The 21611-nt window shown below is 30.6% G+C and overlaps 3 protein-coding genes across 3 annotated transcripts; 1 reads left to right on the top strand and 2 right to left on the bottom strand.

Annotated features, from left to right (window-relative positions):
* Positions 1-2586: 2586 nt before the first annotated feature.
* LOC113863325 (GDSL esterase/lipase At1g09390) lies at positions 2587-7552 on the bottom strand. The gene is made up of 5 exons (XM_027496874.1): positions 7258-7552; positions 4809-4997; positions 4248-4408; positions 3281-3545; positions 2587-3072 (listed from the first exon to the last, which is right to left on the bottom strand). The coding sequence occupies exons 1-5, from the start codon at positions 7508-7510 to the stop codon at positions 2840-2842; spliced, it is 1101 nt and encodes a 366-aa protein (XP_027352675.1). The 5' UTR covers positions 7511-7552; the 3' UTR covers positions 2587-2839.
* Positions 7553-11675: 4123 nt separating this feature from the next.
* Positions 11676-14951, top strand: LOC113863657 (WAT1-related protein At1g09380). Its single transcript, XM_027497305.1, has 7 exons — positions 11676-11851; positions 13186-13248; positions 13589-13705; positions 13845-14094; positions 14190-14348; positions 14514-14665; positions 14777-14951. The coding sequence occupies exons 1-7, from the start codon at positions 11676-11678 to the stop codon at positions 14949-14951; spliced, it is 1092 nt and encodes a 363-aa protein (XP_027353106.1).
* A 2099-nt stretch (positions 14952-17050) lies between these two features.
* LOC113862930 (galactinol synthase 2-like) lies at positions 17051-18901 on the bottom strand. Its single transcript, XM_027496238.1, has 4 exons — positions 18459-18901; positions 17844-18164; positions 17620-17754; positions 17051-17527 (listed from the first exon to the last, which is right to left on the bottom strand). The coding sequence occupies exons 1-4, from the start codon at positions 18789-18791 to the stop codon at positions 17327-17329; spliced, it is 990 nt and encodes a 329-aa protein (XP_027352039.1). The 5' UTR covers positions 18792-18901; the 3' UTR covers positions 17051-17326.
* Between the last annotated feature and the right edge of the window lie 2710 nt (positions 18902-21611).

The raw sequence follows: 21611 nt of genomic DNA on the forward strand, positions 1-21611 counted from the left end.
ATCATCTATGACTATGTTTTGCTGACCTTACTGTCATTGTAATCCTGTTTTTCATTGCTACTTCATAATGATCATGATTGACCCTACTGTTGTTGTACATTGAAAGAAAGCCATCATGCATGCTTCGTAAATTGCAGTCACAAATTTCTTTTCATGCGATTTTGAATCTGTCGCCTGGACTGTGTCTAACGAATGGATGAGAATCTACAAAGCATAGACATATGTAGATATGGAACTTATTTATGGTTTTATTAAGTAATCATTTTAAATAAAATTTTTGTTATAAAATTGGCTGAAATAAGATAAAATCAGCTTTTTTATTTTTATAAGTTCTTCGTAAATTCTTCTAAATTAATTTGTAAATATTGTTTCACTTCTTTTTTATCAGTTTATTTTTTTGATAATATTTTTTTTAGTCTTATACATTTATTAAATGAGAGAGAAATAACAAATTATATCAAGAAAATAATATATATATATATATATATATGTAATAGAAAGAGAACATTAATTAAATTTTCAATTTATTTGTTCTCTTTTAATATGTAATAAAATTTCATAATATTTAAATAACCAAAGTGACTATTTAGTTCAGGAGCTTTGTTCTTGAATTATTATTTTAACTTTGGAATTTAGAAGTTATTCAAACTTCATGCATCATGTCTTGAGTTGAGAATGATGCGTGAAGACTGTCTCGACTGGTCGTCTATGAAACACTTTAGTTTCGGTATAGTACTGAAAAAAGCAAGCTTCTATAAGAACAAGAATGCCCATGGTAAATAAATAAACAAGTCAGTACTTTCTTTGACTCGGTCTTAATTCTAAGGAGCATCAGGTATATCCAGAAAATATGGTATAATCCAAGTGAAACTAGTTGTAACATTTAGGATGAGCAACTGTTTTTAGTCTTTTTATGATTTTATAAATGGTTTTGTTATCTAATATCTGATTCTTTTTTATAAGCTTCAGTCAGCTCTTGTTGAGTCAGGAATTTGAACTTCAGAAAATATGCATAGGAATAATATTAGTATTCAACCCAAGGGAGGATCAGATTCACATTCAACAAGGGTGAGGGTGAGGTGTAACGAAATAAATAAATAAATAAAACAAGGAATATTGTAGCATTAGGGAAAAAATGAAAAAGAAAATGGCCACAAACATTGGTACATGCACTGTCCAACCTTTTTTTCTTGATTCACCTCTTAATGGTCAAAAATGAAAAGGCCACATGCATTATTCAATGTAGTTTACTGCTGATTGATCTCGTCGATAATTTAACTCCAACGTAAGAGATTCGGTGATTGAAATAAACTGGTTCACCGCTCCATAAAATATTTTGCTGCCATTCATCGCTAATGTTCCCCACTAAGGTTATATGATTGTGATTCCGTATCCAATCTCTGCAAGCATGTCTCCATCGAACAAGTCTTCTGAAAACTATACTAGTTACTCTGATAAAGATTTTCTGTATTTGTGGGGACATTAAAATCACAATGTATTTGTGGGGACATTAAAATCACAAGTTACAGTATCCATTAAACGAGGATGATTAGGTCCACATATTTCATAGGACGAGTACATTAAATGAATCGCATGGTAATTAACTCTGCAAGTGTAAGCTATCATTGAATTTTACTACATATTTATAAAATAAATATAAAATAAAAAAGCGCTTATATTTATTATCTTAAAAATGCTTAAAAAGTTAATATTTTTTTAATTAAAATCACAAGTATTTAAGAAGTAATTTTATTTGAATAAGATAAAATTACTTTGAGAAGTAGAATTTTTGTTTTAATATTTAAAGCAAGACAAAATTATTAATTAAAATGGAACAATCCTATATCAATCACGCACTCTGTGAAGATAATTTCTTTGTTTAAAAATTAAAAAATTTATAAACATAAAAGATAAATAGATTTGAAATTATTGGAACATCTATTATACGCAGCCATGCTGCTATCAGGATGGGGGACCAAACTTGGAAGCCTCCAAACCAAGGAGGTCCCAGTTGAAGCACAGTTCTTTTTATTCTAAATAAAATTACTTACATTCCTGTTTATAAGTGAAAATTGGTGAGGGGCAAAGAGATGAATAAGTAGAGATAAATTCGATATACAATAATTAGTAGTCAACTAGAAAAATGCACAGTTGGGGTGTTGGATGAAGAACTCTTTTAATTTACTATTAAAATCGATTTTGTATATAGTGGTATACATTTAAATATAAAATTATTAAGATTAATTTAAACTTATATTCTAATTATATTAAACAATTCAAAACTAATTATATAAAATTAATTTTATTAAAATCTAAAATAATACATGAAATACCATTAAAAGAATTTATACTCTAAACTTTGTAATAACAATGTAAGGTTATGCTAATAATTGATCACCAACAGATAATTCAAAATTAATTTCTTCCTAATAGTAGATACCATAAAAATGATTTTTAACTTTTTTTTCAAATAAAATATTCTCTGTACAAAAGATCAGAAATTGAACATCAATAAAGACACATAGAAAACATAATAATTAAACAATTATATCCGGGTCAATTTGATGGCATTTATGTCATAGGCGAAAATGCATTCATTTGTGTCATCAATTGTTTATACATAATACAACATACATCCCAGCTGGCAAAAAAAAAACCAATTTCCAACTACAAAGGCAAGTTACAGCGCAATTGCATGGCTCAAATTTTTTTAGAGCTTCAGCGTGTGCTTGAATACGTGATAAACTCTGTTCTTGGAGAAACAACTCTACATAGAGGGTAAGACCTCAATTAATGAACTAATCGTACATTAACTGTTTGACACACTCAACGTGCATAATCAGTGGCGGCAGAAGAAATCAAAAGGTGTCCGTGGTGTAGAATAAGCCATGGAAAGTATCTTAGAAGCTATAAATGTATTTGCAGCCTCAGTATGATGAATTCCATCCCAACTCACATACCGAGATCCTTCATCACAAACCTGATAACCAGGTTGACCACATGTTACCCTCACATCAAAATTGTAAGGAGGCCCTCCATAGCCGCAGCATACCGTCAAAGGATTTGTGAAACCTGATCAATGATGCATTTACAAACTCCATTACAATCATCATAATATTAAGAACCAACAATGTTTTCCTTAGGAAAATGTTATAACTGTCAAGTCTATGTATAATTTACTGAGTCAAAGTCAGGAAAATTTGTTGATTCAGATTAGCAACAAGAGGGAGTCAAATAATAATTGATACTTAAATGAGAACAAAGTGCATGCTTGGAGTACCATATTTTGTGGCATTTGTGATGAGGTCATTCTTAATGGCATAAATATCAACATAGACTAATGTAGCATCCTTCAATTCAGTTCTTAGTTTCTGAGTCAAATGAAGCAGCGCTTCATTAAACAATCTTGCTGCAGTGTTATAACTAGGGAGACACCCAGATGAATCCAGATCTTTCTTCTGAGCCAGTGCAAGTATTTTAGGAAGACAGCCCAAGGGCCCAGTATTGTGGACCCAAAACTTCCTGGCACCTTCATTATACAAACTCTGCATACACATAAATGAACCAAACATCATACTTCAAGGACAAATAAATCAACCAAGAATTAATAATAAGATCAAGATTTTCGGATAAAATTGCATATAACCAAAGTATCAAATCAGATTAGAGGTACTGAAGCAGACCAACATCTTAAACCTAATAATCTACAGTAAACTTCTCACGTTGTGTGTGAGATCAATCTATGCATAAGAATCATCTTATGGTAGAAAATCAATATTTGGAAAATGGACAAAATGAAATTACTCAGCAATGAAATGTAAATAAATTTAATGGGGCAGTATACGGTGCCACAATAATGACTTACATGATGTGTTTATTGAACAAAGTATCAAATCAGATTAGATGTCCTGAAGAAACCTTGGAACCACTTCACTTGTGATTTTGAGAAACAATTTTGAAGTTACGTGCACATTTCTTATATCTCTTATCTATAGTTTATTGAATTCAGATAAAGAATTTCAAAACACACAGTGTAAACACAGAAAAGAATTTGCTAATGCAAAGAAAATACTAAAGAGAAGTGAGAAATTATTTGGTTATAAAAGGCAAGAGCAATGGGATCACATTCTTGATCAAACTCGGCCCCTTCAGGGGACCTAAATCACCAATACTAAACAAAGAAAAATACTCAATTTCATAGATAATGAACATATTTACTCGGCAATTCTAAAGAACAAAGGACTGACCTTAACAGCACTCTCAATTTCAGCGATAAACGCTGGGATCTTCTTGACAACTAGCGCATATGACAGATTTTTGGAAAATGAATCAGCAAGGTCGTTTTGTCCAATATCAATCAGGTAGAGTGCATCCCGGAAGCTTTCATCATTGATCAAATTTCTTGCACCTAAAGTTTGCAGTGCAGTCAGTTATTAGTTCGTTCTAAAATACAAGTTCATAAATGAATTTGTATATTTTCCCCAGTAAATGAATACTACTGTGTAGTTTTACTAGCTAACATTCACTCCAACGTGATAGCAATAATGTGATGCCTCAGGTTGACGCAAATGAATCAACGAATCAGACTCCGTTCTTTGATCAAGAAAAGACTACTCGGAACTCAAGAAATATCAGAGAAAAATATGATAGATTAAAGCTTTACTGAGTGTCTAAAATCAGTGTCAAGCATGCATGCCATTCAGGGGAAAAGAAATATAGCAATCAAATATTTTAAACAAGGGGCTATAGTTCAGACACTTGTCTAATATTTTCTTTGTTAAGGAAATAAGATAGGAAAGGAAATATACCTGTGGTAACAAGTTCAAGGACACGAGCTTTGAAATGCCGGAACTGCATGACCTGTATATTTAAGGAGAAAGGAACATATTTGGGGAGGGTAGAGGACCCTACCACAGCAAAGTTTGCTCCATTTGTGAATGACATTCCAGACAAGGCGTCCAAGTATGGTGTCAACAAACTTGCATTCAAACTTTGGCCTGCAAATGTTGGAAGGAAAATTATTTTAGAACGAAGAATATTTGGATAATATATGAAACTTGCATTCCAGTGTCTCGTCACTCAGTTTTCAGGCAATATTTTTTTTTATTGCCTCCATTTGTCACTTGTCAGTAAAATTTATTTTTAATATATTAAAATACCTGGTACAAATTTTACCATATTATTTCTACGGATCTTGCTATCGGTTCGGTATCTCTTATTATTTTGATTTTCACATAAAAAAGAAATTGTTCAAAATAAAAAATCCAATTCTTCACAAACACACATAAGTGTACTTGACTATAAATAACCAATAGATCAAAGTTTTTCATTTGAAAAATCCCTGCTTCGATGGTCACCAACATGAATCATCACTCAATTTTAGTCATTCAACAATGAATGATAGAGTTCTTCAAATTAGGAATGTTGATGGGTTTTGTTGACTCTATGAACTCAGCCAACCTAATTCAATCTAATTAAAAATTAACAAGTTGATTTGGATAACAAGTCAGTTTCGGTGAAAACATTGAAACCCAATAAAATACAGGTTGGATCGCGAGTTTATAATGTTAAAATTCAATTCAACTCAGTAAATCCACTAACGTATCGCTCATGAGTCTTTTCTCTATTAAGTTTGCACTATTTTGATTTTCCCTCAACTTATTTGATGTGAAAATTTAAAAATTGACAAATAATTTAATATTTTAATTTTTAAATATTGTTATCATGCTTTAAATTGTGAAATGAATATTAAACTTTATAATTTATAAAAGATTGTTGGATTTTTTATTTTATTTTTGTATTGCTTTACATCCTTAATTTAGATAAATATTAAACTATTAATACTATATTATGTTTTAGAATGAATATTTTTTTATTGAATTTTAATAGATTTGTTATCTAAGATATTAAAATTAGACCATGTTTTAGGTACTTATTCGACTATATAACCTATTCATAGTCGGATGAAGAGAAAAAAGTTGTCAAAACCAATCTAACTCAATTAATGAAATTTTGATTGGATCGAATTATTTTTCACATTAAAACTCACCAAACTCAACCCTTAAACACTCCTACTTAAAATTACGATATTGATCACTTTAATCCTTAAAATTATAACTAAAATTAATAAACGTAAGCCATTTCAATCCTTATGTTGTAATTTCAAAAACTGGAATGACCGTTGATTAGTAATGTTAAGGAAAAAAAGTAACATTTGGTTAATAACTCCAGGACAAAATTATATTTTTTGTCCAGTAATTTTAATTTGATCTTTTAAGTTTTTTTAATAAATTTAATTATCTACCTGTAAGTTTCAATTCAATATTTCTTTTTCTCAAATCAATTTGGTCCCCTAAAACATCCTATAAATAAATAACAATTGGAAGATGGAGTGCAGTTAGGAAAAAATTTTGGTAAAAAATATAACTTAATAGATTAAATGAATTAAAAAAAATAAAAGCCTGAATTATAACCTAAATTAAACCTAGAGGACTAAATTGAATTTAAAAAAAATTAAAATACCAAAATGAAACTAAATTATACTTAGAGAACGAAAATTATACTATAGCTTAATCTCATAAATTAAAATGACACTTTTATAATCTCAATGACTAAATTATCTCTTAAATTTTAAGGACTAATTTGGTATATTTTTCCCTTTTGTTATCATATTCATTAATCTAAATGCAAATTAGAGAATTCTACACAGATATAATAACCCCTTACTTCAAATTTTAAAAACGATGTTGTTTCTAATCCAAATTTCTCCATAAATTATTTAAAATATTAAACGTTCCCGACATTCACCTTCTTTCATTATTTTTATAAAAAATAAATTAAGTGTAAAAGTAACACTTAGAAATTAAAAAAAAAAAAAAATTAACCAAGAAGGAAAGAACTATCAGGTTATACTTTTACATGGGCCGTTTGTGTTGAAATGAACCCACAGGTGATGGACACGTAACGGGTTAGGTTTGGATCCAAAACTATAAAACAAAACTGACCCTAAGACCCACATCAGAAAGCCGAAAAACATGGACATGAAGTCCTATCAAACGACATCGTATTAAAATCGACCCAGGCAACCCAAGGGCTGCTATGGATAGAGATTCTGACAAGAGCAACAACATTGTGTTCATTTCACTTTGGAACTTTGAAACATTTGAAATACTTTGACTTGAGTCTTAGTATTATTGACTATAATGGTGTATGCAATAAGAAAGATAAATGAAAAAGTAAATTGAGATAGAAACTTACAGAGTAGGTCAATGATGAGGCGTCCATCGGATAAGCGACCAGTGGATCTGCGAAAAAAAGTGCGGCCATTGGGAAGATTTATAGGGAAACCGAGTCCGGAGACGAGTCCACCCGTGTCCGAGTTAGAATCTCCGAACACAAACAGCACCGGAGGCTTATCACACCCACCGGCACCTGGACTGGAGGCTGAGAGCTTCCATAGAAACACAAATAATAATAGTAATTGCAGTGAGAATGCACCGCCACAACCCATTCCTCTACTCTGTTGTCAGGGGTTAGCACCCTTTTTCCTAATACTCACTTCCCCTCTCTCTCTCTCTCTCTCTCTCTCTCTCTATTTATAGACTCTCACACAGCTATGTAATTCTATTCTTTGTTCTTAATTTTTACAGCTTATGATTTCATTCAGTAACCATTACCACTCCATTCTCCCTCGGAATTTCCACTTCACCACAATCTCTTTAAAATTGGAAATAATTTTTTTATATAATGTATTATTACTAACTTATAAAAATTGTTTTTCATGTTACTAAATTATAAAATAAGTATTTATATTATAATAAAAATACATTTATATTTAAATCACATAAAAAAATATTTATATCACATCCAAAATTTATAATACCTGAATAGATCTAGCTCTCATTGCCTTTCAAGTTTATATTAGAGTATGGTGTTTCTAATATTCCATGTACTTGTGTTGAATCTGGAACAATACTATCAATTCTTAATGGTAAATGATCACTTTAGAGTGGATAAACATCAACAATTCTGTGTGTGATGATCAAGATGTTTTCTTTTTCTTTTTCAATATAAGATGGTTTAACTTAAATTAAGATATAATACTATCTGAAAATCTTTAGCAATTAGGGTAATCCAGTTAGATAGATGGTTGAAGTGGTTTTAAATAAGAATTGAGTGGAGTATAATTTTTATTAAACCTTGAGGTAGGTGAGTCTAAATTAATGTCATGATTTTAAGGGATTGCAATGTTTTTCTCAGTTCCTACCCCGCTAACAGCATAATTATGCATTATTAATATTTAATACTATTAATTTCATTTTAGGTGCAGTGATTATAATGTTTTTAAAATCAAATTAACTTGTAATGTTTTACTGTTTGCTACAAAGAATAAAAAATCAAATAAAAATAATGTGATATTTTTATTTTCTTTTCATAAAGATATATAACGATAAAAAGATTCTAAAATTAAACAAAATCTTAAATATTTAACAAAAATATTGTTCTTAAGCCTCAGCGTGGGAAGTTAACGGCTCTTTCCATAATCAGCATGAACTTTATAACATTCTAATTTTTCATAAGAACTAATTTTGGTTTTATTTGAACATTCGTCTTGCAGCTGTAAGACAATGACATAATATAAAAAATTATTTATTATTGTACATTATAAATATTAAAATATAATATTTACATCTGTCTTCAAGATCTACATTAATTAGCTCGATTCAGTCTCTCTATCTCTTTCTTTTTGAATAGCCGTAACAATCAATTGTATTTTTTTTCTTTCTTAAGAAAAACAAATATTTCCTTTATTTTAAAATTATTTTATTTAATAACAAAATCTTGTAAATAAATTATTATTTTCAACAAATAAATATATCTGAATACATAATTACTTAAATCTAAATGGTTAAAAAATTTAATTTATTCAATAATAAAATAGTTTTATCAATTTCAATTTTTAACATTACATTTAATCATCCAAAAATAATAAATTTATTAAAAAATACAATATTTATTACATTTATAGTTTAAAATAATAATTATTTTAAGTATTTATCCTCAGCTTTAAGAATTGAAAAAAAAAATCACCTTAGTTATATACAATTCTCACCCATAGTTAAATCAGCAAAAATCATATACTTGAAATATACTTTTAGCTTCTATAAATTTTATATTTTTATTTTAAGAGTTTGTTATTAAGGTAATCATAATTTTAAAATCACTAGATATATTCACAGTAATTAATTATTTTAAAAAAATTGAACTTCACAGTAAAAAAGCGACACCTGAGAATTAAGAGTGAGGGGCATTCCCACAATTTGACTGACAAGAACATGGTCTTCAGTGACCAAAGTTTGCAAACCGGTCGCATAATTTACAACGATTGGCTTGATGTTTAAAGATGAGTTAAAAGTGTTACCCAATCCTCACTTAAAATAACTTTTTATCTCTCTAACAGGGTAGAGGCAATGGTAAAGAGAAGGACAAGTCCTTCTTCACCAAAAGGAGTTAGTAACTTGTAGTTTCAACAATTAGCTTCCCAACGAAAGTGTGGAGAGACAATTATAAATTTTGGAAGATTTTAATTATTTTTAATGTGCCCTCAAATTTTTAAATCAAATTTATTTTAGGAATATTTTTTTATTAATATAAAAAAGAAATAATTTTTTTTACACTAATATAAATTTAAAAAATCTTATATTTAATGAGTCTTTTATTTAACTTATATCTAACAGTAAGAGAAATAACAAATTATAACATGTTAAATATAAGTTATATAAAAATTTAAATCAAGTGTAAGAGCTTTTAAACTTACACTAAAAATTATTTTCTTAATAAAAATATTTATTTTAAATTACATATATATCATATTATTATTATTATCTTTAAATTTTACATGTACAATTGATGCGTAATAAATTAATATATATTATAAGTTAAATTTTTATTTTTAAATATAAAATATTTCTCTTATTTATTTTTTCTTATTTAAACTATAAAAATAATGTGTCTTATTTTTTTATTTTTGAATAATATTTTTTATATTTTTATAAATTTTAACTAATAATAAAAAGTATATTAAAAAATGTTATTAATATTCATTTTTTAGAAAAGAGTACAAATATGTTTTTGTAATCTATAACTCAAAAAAGGATTAATTTGATGATTAGATATGCATAGGATGGGCTTGATACACATTAAAAATAAATAAGAATACTTATAATACAGCCGTTCTCATTTCTTGTACTCTATCTATACGTGTTGGCTTTCTTTCTTATACCTGGCTGCATTACTTGTTCTCGAAAACGAACCCCGACACTTGTTTGGATCCTAAGGAGGAGGATAGGCTTACGTGTGAATTAAGACCCTGGATTAATGCCGTAATAAATGAATATATGCCATATACAGATCTTGCATAAGCAGCACTAAACTGCATTCTACATATATTAATATAAGTGCACCTATTTCATTAGCAGTATTTAATATATTTTTAATTATTTTTATTAAAATGCATTGTATTTTTATTCTAATCAGTGTTCCAGTGATGCATTTTTCTTGATAATTTTCTTTCTCTCATTTTGCTGTACCCGTATAGTGACAAATTGGATGCGACGAGGAAATAGAGATCATGACTCTTAACTATATATGTAGAAAAGTTTGACAAATAGATTGCAAAAGCAATGTCCATATATATTTATACTAGCGTTATAAAAACGTTTATTTAAAATTAGAAACAAACTTCTCGTGAGGGTAAGTGAAGGTAACACAGGATGAGAAAAATGACAAAAATTTAGGTGTAATTTGATGTTATATTTTTAATTAAATTTTCATTTTAATAAAATTATATTTAATATTACCATAAATTATCAAAATAAAATAATAATTTAATTAAAAAATATATCAAAATACATTAAAAAAAAATTACTTAAATTTTGTCTTGAAATTAATTCTAGAAAAGCCTTGATTTAAAAAAATTGCAAGAGTTTAACTTCAAAGAAGTCCCCTAGTTAGAGTAGGATCCTAGATTTGGCTATGGGGATAAAAGAGACCTGCAGAGTCTTAACTGTAACCAGGAAAAATTAACTTCACTGGCATTAGATCCTTTTCCCAAGGCAAGAGAGATAAATGAGACCATAAAATGTGTAATTAATTTGGCCTTGAAAAAGGTAGCTGAAAGTGAAACTTCCCTCACTCTCCTTATTCTAATTTGAAATGCTGCTTAAATCAAGGAAAGAGAAGCATTAAGCTGCATGCAATAATATGTTGTAAACGTGGAACAAGCATGGGGTGGGGTGGAAATTGCATGGACCTACTACGAGAAGTGTGATGGGTCCCTTTATTTATTGCTTTTGTTGACATACGCATGTCTGGAATCAACAAATTGTAAGTTACTTCCAGACCCTGAACGCATTGAAAGCTACCAAACCCCGGGCAAAAGCTCAAAGTGCTGCAAGAAATCGATGGTAACTGTTTCTTTTCTTAAAAAAATTTTAGAAACAATTGTTGCCACACTCTTTTTTCACGCAAGTTGTCAAAACGGTCCACCTTATATATACATATCTCATGCATTTCATTCTCTGTATCTCCTCTTTCTATTCACGTTGTTCCATTCTCTCTTAAACACTCTCTCCAAATTTCAAAGGGAGGGGAGTGAAGAATCAACTTTAGAGAGAATGGCCACCGGTTTACTTCCGTTATTCTTGATGGTTCTTGTGCAGTTGACCTATGCAGGGATGAACATTACCTCAAAGCTTGCAATAGAATCTGGCACCAACCCTCTTATCCTTGTTGCTTATCGACAAATCTTTGCAACTCTGTCCATTGCTCCCTTTGCTTATTGGCTGGAATGGTATTATATGTTTACCCTTTACTCTTCTGCTCTTATTTTGTTTCATATTCACCATGCATGCATGAATAATGTCTTTGCAGATGATAAGGATACTGGTTTAAAAAACTAAAAGTGAATTTTTTATTTATTTAAAAGTATTATTAATGCATATCCTTTTATGGATTTTAATGAATAATTTTTACTCTCCATTTTTAAATCATACTCCGGCCGTTAACAAAACCCTGTATTTGTTATTCAAGATCAAGTTGGATTTGAAGAACCAACACTACTGTGAGCTTCAACGTAGATCCCTTTGTTTTGGTTTGAAAGTGAACATCATATATTTTTTTTACCATGAAAATAGTGCAGAGGCTTTGTGAAAAAAGTGGTCAAGTATGAAAAACAGTTTCTTTTATCATAAAACTAGTTTTGCCTTTTCCCAATAAGTAACTGGTTTTCCATTTGTTACACAAACAATAATTAAAAGAAAAAGTGATTCTTATACTCGCTTAGTTTCATTGGATTCTATCAAACTGAAATGTTTCCTATAACCAGAAGAAAAACCAAATTTGAAAGCTGATAATGAAATTCGAACAGAAAATTTCATGAATGAGGCTTCTTGCCATGCTGAGAATCTACAAAAAGAAAATATTTTGCATGCGTTAAAAAATTATTAAAAAGTAATTTTTTGTTGAAATACATTTAAAATAATGAGAGTGAACATGTTTTATATTTTTAATAAAATATTTTAATTTTAATTTTTTAATTAGTATTCTATATAAGATATTTGTTCGCAATTTAATTATATATATAAAAAAGAACATGCGTGAAAAATGAGATGATAACAAAAAAGTTATAAAGATAACAACCATGGTCACACAGTTAATGAAGAAACTCTAAGCTTGATTAAAACAATCTCTCACTCTTTGTGAGAGTAGAATGATGATGGCATGCATGTATGACGCGTTATGAATCTCTGGGCATGTTACGTGCCACAACTTTCTACCTTTAAGATCATAAGTGCTACACGTTTCACGGAGATTTTGCAAGCATATATCGTCATAGAAACTGCGTAGGGTTGTAGTTACGCATGATTTGAGGATGAGAGTTTCGTTTATTTTTGTCTCCTTCTAAGTTAGAAATTTCGGTGGAAGTTGTCACGTTGTTGACATTAGCTTTTTATTTCAATTTATGAAAACGCAACAAAAGACTACAGAGGGTGAAGGAGTCAAGGAAGAAAATGCGAGAATCCTTTATCCTCGCAGTAAATGCATAATGTATAAATTTGTACCATTATTTGATCACGTTTTTACTAAGAAGTCAACTTCAATTTTTTTTATTTCCCTTTTTCGTAGGAAAACGCTTCCCAGGATGACAAAGCGTGTTATGCTTCAGATATTATTATGTTCCTTAACAGGGTAAACTTTGAGTATTCCTATATATTCTTTATGTTCAAGTGCTATTTCCCTTTTTCTTTAATTCTTTAATGTTAGCTGAGGAAATGGCCGCTTATATGATGAAAAGAAAGTGACAATAATAGTGGGAAAAATTGTAGATTCAGTTATTTATATTTGTAATTTGTCTTTAGTTTGTAAATGCTCAAGTAACATTTTTTTTAAATTATTTATTTGTCACTAAAAGGGAATATCTTTTTAAAGAAAAGAAAAAAAAAATAGTGAATATCGAGAAATATCTTCTTGTTTTAACTCGTGATCATGCTAGCATTTCAATCAATCACACACCTCAACTTGAATGCAGAGTTACAGGAAACCAGATTCTATATTTTGTGGGGCTAAAATATTCAACCGCTACAATTGCATGTGCATTGAGCAATCTGCTCCCAGCTTTTACTTTTATCCTGGCAATCATTTTCAGGTTGGTAGCAAATAAAATGGACCCATGATTTATTTGCACAAAATAATATGGTCACCTTATAGGCTTTCTAAATAGTTTTTAATAATAATGGTAAAAAAGAAAGTAGCATTTAATGTTTTAATTTAATATTTTTTAATAGACAAGAGAATTTGAAAATCAAGAAGATGGATGGCCAAGCAAAGGTGATTGGGACAATTTTGTGTGTGGGTGGAGCTCTTCTCCTATCGTTTTATCATGGAAAAACTATCGGTTTAGGCAACTCAAGTATTCATTGGAGATATGCAGAGAAAATGGAAGGAACCAGCTCCTCTACCAATACAAATTTGCTTCTAGGCCCTTTAGCCTTAATTGGTAGCACACTTATTTGGGCAGGGTGGTTCATAATTCAAGTAAGCATCATTGTGAATTATCTTAACTATGTTGTGTCTTTATGTTAGAACCCAGAAGAGTTGATATATTATATACACTCATTTCATTATTTCAGGCAGATTTAAGCAAGAAGTTTCCAGCTCCTTACACAAGCACCGGTTGCATGTGCTTCATGGCAAGCTTTCAATGTGTGTTCATTGCCTTGTGTTTTGACCATAGTGTCTCAGCGTGGTCACTTCGCGATGCTATGAGACTTTCCGCTGCTCTCTATGCGGTATATATAAATATATATACATTTCTTCAATTACTTTCATTGTCATTTAATTCATTATGTAAGCTTCTAAGAATAACATTACCACTATAATTTAACCTCATCAAAGAATAAATTTCTTTTCATTAATCATGAATGGTGACATTTATATGCTATTTTTGGTTTCAGGGAATACTGTGCACTGGGTTAGCATATTGCCTAATGTCGTGGGCCATTGAGAGAAAAGGTCCACTTTATGTGTCTGTATTTACTCCTTTGCAGCTTGTCCTTACCGCTATTTTAAGTTGGGCTTTGCTTCAGGAGAAATTATTCGTTGGAACGTACGAAATCATATGGACTTTACCTACTCATCTATTATTAGATAAATATGTGTTTTCTCATATATACTGTCTTTGACCAATAATTGAGTTTTATATGTTTATTTGTTGTAGTGCGGTAGGGTCTCTCCTCATAATTGTGGGGCTCTATTCTGTTCTATGGGGAAAGAGCAAAGAGGTAGTAAATAAGAAAGAGGGTATTGAAGTGACAGTTAAAGAAGCAATCACAAATAATGAGAGGGATGCCAAGGTTGACCTGGAATTGCAATCCCATAAACCATCCAATTAATGTAACCATAGTCATGTTATTACTTGGAGGGAAGGATGACGAGGGAGCTCAGATTCATTGCAAGATGCTAGCAAAGGAGTGAGAAGTTTCAGTTATTTGTTTGCCTTTTCTTTTTTAATTTTCCTAGTCAGTTTGAAATCTAATGTGTGCACTTTGATGTCAAATATGAAATGATTCACAACCATTGTCATGCCTAAATTAAGAACTATTCGCGGACATATCAGACTATTTATTTCGAACAAGGTTACTCTTCTAATATCTGTTAGAAATGTTCAATTATAATTTTACCCCAAATCGTACAGTAAAATAGTTTTTGTTTCATTTCTTTAGTAAGACTCGTTACAAGGTTGTAGAACTAATTGATACAAGAAGTAAATCTTTACATAATTATCAAGACAACCAATATGTCATAAAATTATTTTCAGTTATTATGAAAACTATGGGGAACTCACTATTTAAATATAAAATTCATTATAAGACTTTAATACACAACAATATTAATAGAGAATAAAAACCAACCAACCCACAAAAGTTTTACAAAATTACAAATAAAAATTGAAATTTTTTTTTAATGTTGAAATAAATAATAAGAATTAAAACTAATAGTAATTTTTTGTCAAAAAATAACCAAAGAATAAAAAAAAGTTACAATGAATCAAAGACTGACAACAAAAACCCACCAAACCCATAAAAATGAAGCCTAATTTGGCCCAATTATCATAAAATAGGAACACTACAATAAAACAAGAAATTTGCTGAGTTGTAAAGTTATAATTCGGTCCAACGGTTTTTCATTACATTTTATTTGGGTAAATTAGTTAATAGAAGACTAAATAAAAAAAAGAGACTAAACCAATATATCTTCTAGGTTATAGTGCAATGGATCAGAAAAGAGAGCCCAAAAAAGATAAACTGCTTTTGGCACCACACATTTTATTGTCTCATCCAGTATTTAATTTTGAAATATATTTAATAACTTTCAAAAATTAAATTTCAGAGTCAAATTAAAAATAGATGATTTGAATAAAAAAAATAAAAGCGGTGTAAATAACAATTTCTAAAGGCATACATGACACGGCCTAACATCTAGCAGCTCAAAACCAACGAATTTCACAACACTATTAAACTAAACATAGGTTACCAAAAAAATTTGTGTTGTTTTAATTTAATGGGTATCATTACTTATTATGGTGCACTCGTCTTAACACAGAACTTGTCTTTGTAGTAGACAGTAATTATCAAGATTGTGTTGCTGATGATATATAGAGACGAGCTCCATTTAGGCTGAATGAGTTAAATAGTAGACATTTAGTGCTGTATGTTTCATGGACCCAAATTACGAGGACAACATTTTGATGAAATATATAGCATATCAATTTCTAATCAGTCATAATCTCATAAGTAAGCATTGTTATTGATTAAGCACCGGTTTATTGTTCAAGTTAGGAGCAATGTTGAAGGTCATGTTATTTGTCACAAACATTAACAATTGATAGTTAGAGAAGGTTATGTTTAATGTCATAAAGAGGCGTAAGTCTACAGGCTAGTTAAGTCACAAAAGATTTGAATAAGGAGTCTATAATATATCCCAAGACAACCTGGATATTTGTTGGTTCATATTTTGTTTTGAGATGAAAGATTGACCTACTATCTATAGAATTTGGGTAAAGTTTCTCGGTTACTTTGCTAGACCCTTGTTTTTTGGTTGAAAGGGAGCTGGCTACTAAGATCACAATTGCATTCCATACAATTTCAAGGGACATGAACCAGTCAGTATTAGATATCAACCAAAGATGACCTATATATATATATATATATATAAGGATCACACCACAGTGCACGTAACGAGTTCAAACTAAAAAATTGTATTACACTATGCATCATTGCATTGTTTAGTTTTTACGACATTGAACCGAACACTATAAACAATAAACACTACTGAAAATCCTTATTAATCCGATAATCGGCATGTAGAAACTCCAGTCCGCACTGATCACCACTACAGCGTAATTTTAAGGGTTTTTTTTTAGTAATATAAATCAAAAGGAGACGTAAATAAGGGAAAAAATAAATAAATCAAGAGGGTAGAAACAGCGTAGATAAAAAATTTCCCTTATAGTAAAATTATAGATATCCACATCCCCTGAGGAAGGAAAACAAAGTAACGGACTCATGAAAAAAAAGGTCCTCTAAATCCTAGTAATCAAAAAGGTATATATATTACGATACGTGACTTCCTATACAGGAAGGTCATCCAAATTAAAACCATACACTTTGATCCTTTAGAAGACCCAAAAACGAAAAGCAAATGACGATACACACACTTTGTCGTTAGACTTTGTATATAGATGTAATCTAATAACAAGCAAAGCCTATTATGCAGCGGAAGGGGCTGGCACAAACTTAACGCCACCAGCCTCCAATAGCGCTTTGGTGAAGCGTTCAACGTTGACAGGGTTGTTATTATAGTCCAGTGTCTCATCCTCGTATATGTCCCACCACTTCTTCACAAGAATCTTTATGTCTTCTCTGTCCATGTTCTGCTCCTTCCCAGTGAACCTCCAAGGCTTAGACCCCTAACATCCAAATGAAACCACCATCAACAATTCAACTTAAAAGCTAACATAATTTGATGAGTTAATTCATAGTTAAAAAGTTCAACACTCACCGCAGCACAGTAGTGAACCACTTTAACTTTTTCAAGTTCTACATTCTCAGGGTGACGCCACAACATGGCCAGCACAAGGTTGTACACGTTAGGTATGGGCTTGTATTTGTCCTTGAAGTACATGTTCAAAAAGTCCTGCAACACGTGAAAACAAATTCACAATTACGCTATATAACTTTCACACGTTATTATTATTATTATTTCATGTGAGCATATGTATGTACCTGCTCAGCAAAGGAAGTGGGCTTAGTGACTTGGACTGTTTGGAGAAGATCATGGTATGTGGTAAGATTGGGCTCATAAACAAACATTCCAGCGTTGAAATACAAAGGAGGCTTGGGACCAAAATCGGAGGGCCACTGAACCTTATCTGGGCATTGTTGGCAGTACCCAATCTGATACTGAGGAGTGTGGCTCCAAGTCTTCTCGCAGAAACAGTCCATCACCGCATAGAAGTACTTATCAGGTAGATCAAACAAATGGTCGATATTTCCAAAAACCTGAATGTCACCGTCTAAGTATATCATCTTGCTGTACTCCACGAACTGCAAAATTTTCAGTCACAATAAACAAACCCATATTATAATATCTGCCATAATTAGAACAGTAATGAAAACGAATCAAGCATAATAACATCTTGGGCCTTTAATTTTTAGGTACAGAAACATGTCTTGGGCTATAAACGTGTCCACTTGGTAAAATACAAAAAATTATATTCCGTTAAATTTAAAGTGATTATAAAAAAGATATATTATTAAAATAAAAAGGTTTCCATTGTAGCAGACATCCAAAAGGTGTAACGCATGCAATGATAAAAAACAAAAAAGGTTAACATATACCTCCCAAATACGTAGCTTTGAGTAATTGATGACATAATAGGCCATGGCAAACTGGGTTTGGTTCTCGGGTGGGTACACAGGCTCAATCTCCCTGACAATGCAACCTTGGGAGTTAAGAATCTTTCGATGTTCTTCAGGAACATCGGGTAAGACAGCAACCACCAAAGGGTAGATGCTCTTAACCTTTCTCAACCCTTTGGCCAAACCAACAACACCCTTTATGTAGTCACCGTTTCCTGCAAGAAAAGTAACAAAGGCACGGCCACTTCCGCCACCAGCTTTGGGTTGCTCAGTGGTGGCATTGACAGCAGCGGTGGTGATATCAGGAGCCATGGTTTCAGTGAGAGAAAGATCAAAAGAAAGGTTTTTATAAGAGATTAAGTAACTGAAGAGAATAGTTTAGTAAGCAAAGACTAGTTTAAGAGGTGATTTTGAGTTGCAGTGTGGGAAATGGTTTGGGGGTGGGAAGTGACTTATATAGACTCGGCCTTTTGAAGAGAGTTCCTGCTAATGTTCAATCCAACGGTTAGGAAAGGTGATCTCTGGAATCTACGGTGCCAAATCGTTTTCATTGAATAATCAAACATTTGATAAATTAATTTACATTATCACTTTGGTCCACCTTTCACATCAGAGATTTTCGATCTATTCAATGTTGGAATTAGTTACGAAGAACTATAATATAATCTTGATAAAATTTATTAAAATATAATGTATAAGGTTAGAAAAATGTTTTCTCTTACTATTTGGTTTATAATTTTGTTTTTGTTTTAAGATATGTTTTTTAATGATTTTTTTTCCATTTTTTTAGAAAGTATGTATTATTTTTATACAATAGAATTTATAAACTGAAATAGAAAAAGGTGAAAGTTTTTATACGTGGGGCTCTCATTTCAATTGTCATTTGGGAGTTTTTTTTCCTTTTAAATCACTCACTTTTTCATGAACTAAATTATAAAAGAATCAACCTTTTCATGCATTATACATAGTACGTAGAGCAAAATCAACCCCGTTAATACCTACACGTCGTTTTCGGTCTTCGCATTTGTTATATATAATTTTTTATAAAAAATATTTTTATTTAGATTAATGTCAATAACTTTTTTTTTTCTTCATAAAAAAACTTCGTATTAATAAATTTAAAGAAAATTTATTCACAATCTTGCTAATTTAGTTATATAATAAAGTAGCATTATTTGTAATTAAACATGTTTCTCCGATTTCTTGCCGACAAAACATTGAATTTTTTAAGAATATATAACATTGCCATACCTCCTTATATGAAATGTTTTCAGGACATATAGAGTGAAATAAATATGGCGAATAACTTCATAGAGGACATTTCAATCATACCGGTTATTTTTATCCATTTTTATGGCGCAACGCAAGCAATTTTGTTTTAACAAGTCAAAACTTGTTTTTTTAATAGCAGATTAAGTTGAAGTGGACAGATAAAAAATGGAAAATTATAGACACCCGTGTGAAAACAAGAAGAGAAAGAAAAATTGATATGATAAATAATATAATTTGATAAAAAAAAATACATCGACATCAAATGAGTGATTTTATTATTGCAGTGTTTATAAAATAAAATAATAAAAAAAAGTTCAAGTGAACGGATAAGTAGTTTGAAATCGAGATGTTTTGTTGATTTTAAACTTTTCTCCCCAAGCAAGCAACCAAAGAGACCGTACCAAGATACCTCAAGATTTGATTCTAGAATTTGCGCGTAGTTCAGCAAATAATACGAGGATAATGTTATCAGTAAGCTAAGTGATGTGTTTGTTTACCTTCTTCAGTTTCTTTTTTTAGTACTTTGTTAATCTCGATTTAAGGCGAAGTTTTAAATATCAATAATTAATTTTTTTGATAGTATATATATTATTAAAGTTATAAAAGTATAACAAGCAATTTTTTTTTACTAAAATTACAATTATTAATTATTTATTCTATGTTAATATATTTTTTTAATTGTCACAAGCTTTTTATTTAATATTTTTAAATATCGTGATTTTTTTTGTTTCTTCTTAAGAGTTGCATATACGGATAAAATTAACATTAACTTAACTGTTCACACACCCTAAATTAATTAATTAATCTTAGCTTTTACTTTCTTCTATTTTTATTTTTTATTTCTCAGTATCACTATCATTAGTCGACTAATTCGAAGAATATAAAAAATGTGTATACAACATTTCCTATTATCTACCAATTAATAGTATTTAGCAAGTAAAACTTAAGAAATTGATATGATAAAGAAAAACTTAAGACATTGCTGACAAGTTAAATTAAATGGTGATAGTACATAGATTGAGATAATTTTTTTTATATGACATATTGAGATAGTTTTTTATTTAACTAAAAAAAGGATTTGTAAAGTGTTAAGCCAAATATAAATATTAGTTTTCTGGTTAACTGCCACCGCCCACGCTCTAAGAGGTATCATCACCGACTGGCCCTACGTAATTAAGCCACTTTTTTTTTTTTGGTCATGAACCCATCCTCTACGAAAGTCACCTGACGGTGAGGCACGTCGACCGTTACAGGACACGTGGCCTTGTATAAAACGACTGTTACTTCTTAGTCAACAGTAATCTCTTATGCGAAGTGGGTCCATAATTACAGTGGGGCCAACTCCTGCGGTCGCCACGTGGACGTTAGTTCCACGTGGCAAGTATATTACCCTACATTAATTTTCTTTTTAAATTAATAATCATAATTATAATTATGTATACTTTTTTGGGTGGGGTCCATAAAATCCATTGCGTGTCTAACACCCAGTATCTCCTTCTATGGTGGAACATGTGTCAGCATTATCTTGAAGGAGTGCCATGGTGTCGCCACGTGGCTATTAGTGTACCCTCGTTGGACCAACGATTGTTCGGCGCATGGACGTTTTTTCTGGTTTGGTTAGTTGGTCCAAAAGCAAGACACGCTCAAAATTAATTATGACATCATCGTACACTTAAGGGAAGATTTTGGGATAATGAAGCGAAATACAACATTAATTTAATCAGTAAATCTCTTGAGGATAATGTTTATGAACTTTTCGCCCCAACCGACCATTAAACTATCTGGATATGTGGGTGGTTTGGTTTTTGTGTTAAAACCGAAAAGTCTACTATTTTTCGGTTTTTCCTTTGCGAGAGTGAG

The sequence above is a fragment of the Abrus precatorius genome, unplaced genomic scaffold, assembly GCF_003935025.1.
Source record: "Abrus precatorius isolate BTA unplaced genomic scaffold, Abrus_2018 Scaffold3, whole genome shotgun sequence".
Classification (NCBI taxonomy): Eukaryota; Viridiplantae; Streptophyta; class Magnoliopsida; order Fabales; family Fabaceae; genus Abrus; species Abrus precatorius.

Bases quoted from the DNA above. Each gene is read 5' to 3' on its own strand.
- LOC113863657 (XM_027497305.1), top strand. From the start codon at position 11,676: ATGGCCACCGGTTTACTTCCGTTATTCTTGATGGTTCTTGTGCAGTTG. The intron at 14,095-14,189 runs GTAAGCATCATT...TCATTATTTCAG, and splicing joins CAGGGTGGTTCATAATTCAA to GCAGATTTAAGCAAGAAGTT. The intron at 14,666-14,776 runs GTACGAAATCAT...TATTTGTTGTAG, and splicing joins GAGAAATTATTCGTTGGAAC to TGCGGTAGGGTCTCTCCTCA.
- LOC113862930 (XM_027496238.1), bottom strand. From the start codon at position 18,791: ATGGCTCCTGATATCACCACCGCTGCTGTCAATGCCACCACTGAGCAA. The intron at 18,165-18,458 runs GTATATGTTAAC...AAAATTTTGCAG, and splicing joins CAAAGCTACGTATTTGGGAG to TTCGTGGAGTACAGCAAGAT. The intron at 17,528-17,619 runs GTGAGTGTTGAA...TTTGGATGTTAG, and splicing joins TGGTTCACTACTGTGCTGCG to GGGTCTAAGCCTTGGAGGTT.
- LOC113863325 (XM_027496874.1), bottom strand. From the start codon at position 7,510: ATGGGTTGTGGCGGTGCATTCTCACTGCAATTACTATTATTATTTGTG. The intron at 3,546-4,247 runs GTCAGTCCTTTG...ATGTGTATGCAG, and splicing joins AAATTGAGAGTGCTGTTAAG to AGTTTGTATAATGAAGGTGC. The intron at 3,073-3,280 runs GTACTCCAAGCA...ATCATTGATCAG, and splicing joins CACAAATGCCACAAAATATG to GTTTCACAAATCCTTTGACG.